Genomic DNA, 8,146 nt, shown 5'->3' with positions numbered 1-8,146 from the left:
ATGCCCGAAATAGTGAAGAATTGTCAAGCTGGAAAAATGGTCTAGCCAAGGGCCATTAGGCGAGTCACCTAGTGCCCTTGGCGAGCCAAGGAGTGCCAAAGGGAGAGTTTCAGCGTGAATTAGGAAGTTTTTAAAGTATAAGTTTAAGTTTTTAAGTAGTCCTTCCAAATCTTGAACTTCACTCAACTTGAACTTTAAGTCTTAAAATAAAGTTAAAACATTTGGAAAAGGCTTTTGGAAAACTCTAAGAATTTCTCTTGACTTGCTTCTTATCTTCTAGGCTTGACTCTTAACTTTCCTTGAAATGAATTATGGATTCAAGGATTGTGATTTGTTATAGGAAAGATCTCATGATGTTTAGGAGTGTTTTTAGATAGCTAAACATGATAAAATATCAAGAAATCACTATCTGAAAGCTGGTCCGCGACGCGGAGATGTATTTAAATATTTGGTCGCGAAATCAAATTTTTCCCAAATTTGGGGAGCAGGTCCGCGACGCGGAGCAAGTGCCCAGATTTGCCCAACTAATTTTCTTCTTCGTTTTCCAGCCCCAATTCGCCTAAATTCGATTCTTATTCTCAAATCCTCTTTAGATTCAGATACCAGCAAATGTACCAAAAACCCAACTCAAAACAACTCCGAAATCGACCTTAAACTCTCAAGAATTCCTCTTATCATCCCAAATTTAAGAACGAAAGTAAATTCAAGAACACACATCAAGAACATTCAAACTTTCAATCTTTAAGATGAATTCACGCTGAATTAAACATGTTTGGCGCGTGGGTGAACGAACCCAATGTTGTGTGAACTCACATACCTTGTAGAGATCACCCCCGATGAAATTAACAAGCTAAACTCGACGATCTTGACGAATCTTGCTTCTCTTCTCCTTTCTCCTCTTCTTTTCTGTTTTCTCCAAGCCCTAGCGTATTTTGGTAAAAGCATAAACTGATATTATTCTGATTTGACCCTAACTTAATTACCAAAAATGAAATAAAATAATTGAGCAAGGAAAAGACCAAACTACCCCTTTAAAATCCGGATTGGACTTTCTTTATTCCAACAACCCAGCTTCCAAAAAACATAACTCACTCATACGAACTTGGAATCGTGCAAACTCAGTGGCGTTGGAAAGACCAATCGAAGATATTTCATACCATATCTGGAAATACCTCTAACACATCATGAGTTAAAAGTTATGACCATTTGAAGTCGGCCAAAACTCAACTTATTCTAACTTAATTTTTTTTCCAGATTTTCACTCTTCCCAAAAATGATTATTTTCAATTATTAGCTTCTTCCTAGTTATTTCAAATTGCGAGATGTTACAAACTTAATTTTTTTTCCAGATTTTCACTCTTCCCAAAAATGATTATTTTCAATTATTAGCTTCTTCCTAGTTATTTCAATTTGCGAGATGTTACATGAACGATTCGGCAATGCAGTGCATGTCTAGGAAAGTAGTTGAAAGGAACAAATAGATTCAAGTAGAAAGGAAAGACGATTAATTGAATAATAAACTTATATACACGAGCTGGTTATTGCACTAACCATATTTTCATTGAGTGTAATTGTTTGTATAAAGTTAAATAAGAACTCGAGTTAACCTCTTTAAGAGGATGAGAGATCAAATAAGTAACTACTAAAATAGTGAATGAAGTCTGGGGTATTGTGAGTAATATTATCCTTAGAATTGAAGTGAATTCTTTCTACATGTGATTGGATTCCTATATAGGGCTTGTAAAAGCATAAAGGTAATCTCTTAATGCTCACAAATCGCATGAATTATTTGTCGTATGAATTGTGTGTCTGATTAATATTGTGTTAGCTTGGGTTTGCCCACCATGTGCAAAGTGGGAGATGTAAGTTTTGGGTCGGCTGTCGCCCATTTGAATCGACCTGACCCTATTGGTTTTTACCCTATCCAATATAATTAATTAATTAAATTGGATAATCCTTTTAAAAGGATAGAAGAGAACAGTTATATTAATAATTCAACATCCCCTTATAATGCTCCTAGTGGGAGTAACTTTAAGAGATGTATGAAGAAAAAAAAGACAGAAACAGAAGAACGTTGAAACTCGGTGAAAAGAAAAACAGAGAAAATCAGAAGTCATCTTTTTGCCAATATTAAATCGACACATACACAAACACTTAGTTTGTGAAAAAGAATAATCTTCGTTTCCTTGTGATTCAAAGAGAGATCTGGAGAAATTCGTTTCGACAACAAAATCAACAACAAATAATTCTGCTGCAAGTATTAAGGTACACATGTTGTTGTTGTTTTTCCATTAAAATTCCTTCACTTTAGTATATTTTATGTTTCGTCTAATTTATCAGCATATGATTTGTAATTGTAAGTTTCCGCATAACACCCTAATCACTTTCAAACCTAACACTTATAACTATATTCTTTAATCCTTGAAAGGACTTGATCAAAAAAGTGTAATGTCCATAAAGCAATCATAAGAATTACACTGCCTGAGTTACTGTTTGGCACTTGACAACATTCAAAGCCAGTGCTAGTAATACTACAAAACAATGTGCTTTTTTTCTGCATTGACTCCTTCCTTTATGAGAGGCAGATGCAGCCCTGTTTACCTCAAACATAAAATAGATTCAACTATGAAAACTAACGGTTTCAATGATTCTTGGAAATGTGATAATTGAATCAATATAACTAATATTAGAGCAATCAAACAATAAACAGAAACACTATACATTGTGGCCCACCTGAAACACAAAGTATGTTGTAGTATCACTATTAGTATAAGTGTTAAATTTCTCCTGTAAAGAGAAGATTATATTACAGGATCTAGAGCATGAAAAGAGGTTCCTCGATTATAATACTGCAACTACATTATCTTCCTAGCACAAACAAAAACTCCTTACTATACAAAAATTATCTTATCAAAACAATTAACAATATAAGAGAGGAAAGAAACAGGAAAATTTTGATGAACCTTAATCACAACAAATTGGACATCGTATAAGTCCGTTCTCATTACAATCCGGGCATCTTTGGAAGCCATATTCATTTTCCTCAAGTTCTAATTCGCCGTACTCTACTTCACAGTAGATTTTACAACTCCCCGAGCATGTCTCACATGGCACAAACCTAATATCTCCACAGGCCTCACAAACGCCATTTTCAATAACACTACCACCACCATCCTCTTGTCGTTCACAATTTTCTACTAACTTCTCAAGCTTCCCATCCTCGTTCATTTTTCGTATTTCATCAGCCCCACCAGTGTACTTTTTCCCCAAGAATACCCTTGGTAATCCTCCTCGAGCATTTTCCTTTCCCAATAATTCTTTCAATTCCTCCTTGAATCCTGAATGCATTGAAATATCTCTCTCGTCAACCTTAACGCCTAGTCCCTTCAGAATCACACGAACGTGACAACAATCCTCATATGTTTTCCTTACCCCTCTTAGACTTGTAAAGTAAATAACCAATTTGTCCTTCTCATGATGCACTAATTTATACTCTGTTGTTACTGACTCAGACTCATCATCTAATCCCTTTGTGTCTTGGTTGACTAATGGCTTTAGGTAAAAAGGATTAGCTGGTGGAAGCTCTTCAAGTGCTTTTCGGAATTTATTAATCACTTCAGGATCAAAATCAGACACTATAGATGTGCCATTCGAATGTAAACTAGATTCATTATCAGCCATATTTGGCAAGTTTTCATTAGGAGAAATAGGGAAAGAGAAAGTATGTTGATGATGATGGTCAGAAGGTTTAAGAGGTGTAATATCTTCAAGACCTTCCACTAATTCCCATGCATTAATAGTTTCTGGCTCACCTGGTGGTGTCCTAACTTGTGTCATAGGAACTACAACAACTTTAGGGATTTTGTGGTTAATCAGTTGTGACCATGTTCTTGCCTCAATCAACAACCCATCTTTTTCAGCATTGTAGTCATCGATTTCGAATGCAAAGTGATCATTTCTGAGACTTTGACTCAGGTTCATTGAGTCAAGTTTCAATGATCCTAATGTAGAGGATGTGAGATTCACCCTATGTTGTTGTTCACTTTCATCATTAATCCCTTTCTTTTTGGGTATGTACATTGAGTAACTTCTGCGTACAGGAGAATATGGGGTGTGGCAATTTTGGCATACTTTTGGCTTCGATGTTGCACAACCCATATTGATTTAATTTGATGGATCAAATTGGGAATTTATGCGTTGTTATATTTATAATGAAAAAATCACAAAGGCGAAATAGGAAGCTTTTGTTTTGTGGGAAAAACGTACCAAAATCTGCATTAATGGATCTGTTTACAAAAGTAAAAGGTTTATCATAATTGAGGAGACGACAAGAATGTGAACAAGAAGATATTATGTGAATTAATAGCTTAAAACAAAAGAAAATTAGAGTTTGAGGTTGATGGAGAAATTCTAGGGAGAGAGAAGGAACAAGGATAAGAAAAACACGAGCAACTAATTATCTGTCATTGTTTTTTCCTTCCTTGAACTCATTTTTCTCTCTCCGCAACATAATTGGCGGGGTTTCCCTTTCCTGTGTAAGAAAAGATGGGAAATGGACAAAACATAAAAGACCCTATCACTAGCAACAATGGGAATGAGTGGTAAAAATGAAATCAACATTTTTTCACTCAACTTAGAGAGTTAGAACGAGGAGAAATGGATGGATGAAAAAGGTCACTAGAATCAGGGTACACAACCAAATTTTGTATTTGAATTGATTTCTCGGAGGCTACTCTATCTTTTTTATACATATATGAAAGATAACATATTTCCCATTTGGAATATTTATAATTACCATACAAGTCCATAAAATCTTTATTACATGGAGATCAAATAAATTGAAAAGAGGTCCAAATCATCCTACATCTGAGAGATACTCTACTAACAACCTTCGAGAGAAAAATTAAGGGAGAAACAAAATTATAGCATATTATTTATCAATAAAATATTCTTATTTTTAAATATTTTGTTTGTAATTTATGTTTATTTTCCATACATTATAATTTATTGCAAAATAATCACTATTTATGAGTTCCGAATCAAAATGAAAAGATCCAAACTTAATGTCTATAAAAAAAAGAGAGACATGCTAATGGACGTTTGGTTAGTTTTAACCCTTAGCGCATGAATTTCATGAGCTAAGCTATAACTAAAATAGTTTTTTTCTTAACAAAAAAATAATAATTCGATTCTTCTGTTATAAAAAAGAAAGAAAAGAAGAGACATCGCTTTGTTTATGCTTCAATTAATGGATTACATATTGGATATTGCATTCATATCTAGTATGATTTATACAAGAAGCGTGGTATATGCAAATATTCCCAACAAATTACATCATATAGTGAAAAAAAAAAATTGTCTCCAAAAGATGTCTCACATTATAAACTACCAAGGGCTTATATTTATTTATTTTGAATTATATACATAACGTTAATATTTATTTTCTTCATCCAAATTTAAGTGACACTGTTTGACTTAACATAATGTTACAGAACAAAAAAAAACTTTTCAAATATGTGATTTAAGAAAAAATTGATACGTTTATGTGGCTATGAAGGTTCATTTTATTATGGGCAAAAGAAGAATTTTAAAGTTAAATTACTTTTAACTATGGAAATATAACATTCTATTTTAGACCGATAAGGCCTCATTGATTTTCATTAAGATTAAGACGTTTGAATCTAAATTCACATCTGAATGATTAAGAGATTCACTGTAGATTTGAACACTAAATTATTATGACGGTTTGTTTTTAAACATTTAATTTATATATATATATATATATATATAATTTTTTAATATGTAAACTCAATAAATATTATAATTCAAATATAACAATAGTTAAATATTACATTAACAAATTATTAGAAAAACCATTATTTTTTTAATAAACATTCCGATATTTGGATTTATAAATAAAGAGAAAGAATATCACATAAATTAAGTCAGAGATGATATAAAAAAACACATTTGAAACATATAAAATATAGTAATGAACGTAGAGATGATGTTTTCTAACTATAAGTGATATAAAGTAACTGCTCATTATCAAACACACGGAGCAGGAGGAAGAAATAATATGAACTAACAGTTGATTATTACACTAAAGCTGCTTTTGGCTCAAAGTTTAAATAATTGGAGGCAGCACAAGAAAAAGAAGCCACTTTTTGGAGGAAAGAGAAATGAATTTACAAGTGACTTCAATATCAAAATTAATGACAAGTCATTGATCCAAAAATGAGCAGTGTTATTTCTATTCTCACCGTTTTGCTATTATGTGTATGGATTTATTGATCTTTGTCACTACTTATATATTTTTACTATACGTGTGATGGTGATAAACCATCTAACAACTAAAGACTCCCTCCATTTAAAAAAGAATGACCTAACTTAGAACGGTGTTGAAGAAAAGAAAGAAGACTATTAATCTTATGGTTCTAAATTAAAGTTATGACAAATATACAAAAATACCCTTTAATCTTGTGGCCTTAAACATGTCACGTGGAAAGTTGAAGTTAAAATGTTGCCAAAAAAAGGAAGGAATGATTCTTTTCGGAACAGTCTAAAACTGAAATTATGCCAATCCTTTTTAAACAGAGGAAGTAAAATATATGGTAATTATTTGTGTTCCTGTGGGAACATTTGATAATTATAGCTAGTACTAAGCAGCTAAATAAATTATTAAATGCAAATCATAGCCATTTGGATCTTGTTAGAGTAGACATAATTATAAGCGATAGTACAAAGATCACATGAAACTATAGTTTCACGGGATTAGGATTAACGATAAAATAGAAGTGCAAAAACAGAAAACAAGAAACGATTTTTGGGAGAAATTTCCATTTTCTTTTCTCTTATTCAATATTTGTAATATCACATCCTTATATAGAATTCATAGACATCCTAGGGCTTCCCATTTCCCTGTCCAAATAGGAGTACAATAATTCATTTCCCTAATTAAATTACAATTACATAATTATCATAAATACAATTTTTCATATTTACCTTATTACCCCTCTCAAGTTGGAGCATGACGATCCCAAATGCCCAACATGCAAAGTAGATGTTCATAAAGCGATCCTATTAAGTGTGATACATAGAGGATGCAAAACACAATTTATAACACACGATAGATGGTGTGATGCAACGTATATAACACGTGATAGATGGTGCGACACACCATATATAACATCGAATTTCTGTGATAAATGGGGAAACACACTATCTGTAACATAGAATCTTGATTTAAAGTTGGGGAGAATGTTCATAGCCTCCAAATGGACAGATAAATGGTAGCTTCAAATTAGCCATGAGTTGCCTAAAAGGATTTTCAGGTTGCACCTTCTTTGGAAGTGCGAAATCCCTCTGCAGAAGCGCATAATGCGGGTTGAAAAACAAATCATTGATGCTCATACTTCTCATAACTGGGTTGAACCAATGCTCGTATACCTACCTTTGACTCGCTGATCAAGAACAAATGTATTTATCTCATGTACGTCCTTTTTAACTATCTTTGGTACAAATTTATCACGCGCCATGAGGACATAACTTGATTTACGTTTGGAGGTTGTGTGTGATTTAAAATAGCTTTTGTGAATAGTAGATAATTGAATAACTTGGGTTTTATTTTGTGTGTCGAATCACATTGTCATTTTATTATGATAGATTGAGAGATGAATTTCATAAGGAAAAATATCAAATTTTAGTCTTATTTTAAGTCTGTTTCATACTTCTTACAAACGAGACCATCAAAAAATTATTGGCAAAAGGTGACTAAAACTTTTTGAAAATGGAGGGAAAGAGTGAATTCAAAAGCAATATCTTGTCATGATTCGTACATTTTTCGTTTGACTTTGCGATTGACAAATGGATGTTGAGAAACCTATTATAGTTTGTCAAAAGTCATTCAGTTCAATTATTTTTTTGTAAAACCACGTAAATTAGTAGACTATACTAGAGCCTTATGTTGGGGTTCTAGAATTTGATATGAGGGTTAGAGTTGTAGAAAAGACATTTCGTGAATGAGGGGTTTAGAGGTTAAACGTCAACGCACGTGTTATACCCCGTAGTTTAGAAGACCATCTAGGGTTTCATTGAGGGTTACAAGGGTAAGTGCCAAGGCAAAAGGGCCAAGCCTAAGCAGAAG

At 32.9% G+C, this 8,146-nt stretch overlaps 1 protein-coding gene across 1 annotated transcript; it reads right to left on the bottom strand.

Moving 5' to 3' along the window:
* Nucleotides 1–2,964: 2,964 nt before the first annotated feature.
* LOC102603477 (uncharacterized protein At3g28850-like) lies at nt 2,965–4,158 on the bottom strand. The gene has a single exon (XM_006364084.1). The coding sequence runs from the start codon at nt 4,156–4,158 to the stop codon at nt 2,965–2,967; it is 1,194 nt and encodes a 397-aa protein (XP_006364146.1).
* Nucleotides 4,159–8,146: the final 3,988 nt, after the last annotated feature.

Source organism: Solanum tuberosum, unplaced genomic scaffold, assembly GCF_000226075.1.
Source record: "Solanum tuberosum cultivar DM 1-3 516 R44 unplaced genomic scaffold, SolTub_3.0 scf00481, whole genome shotgun sequence".
Lineage (NCBI taxonomy): Eukaryota > Viridiplantae > Streptophyta > Magnoliopsida > Solanales > Solanaceae > Solanum > Solanum tuberosum.
This window is presented reverse-complemented; position numbering and strand designations above follow the sequence as displayed.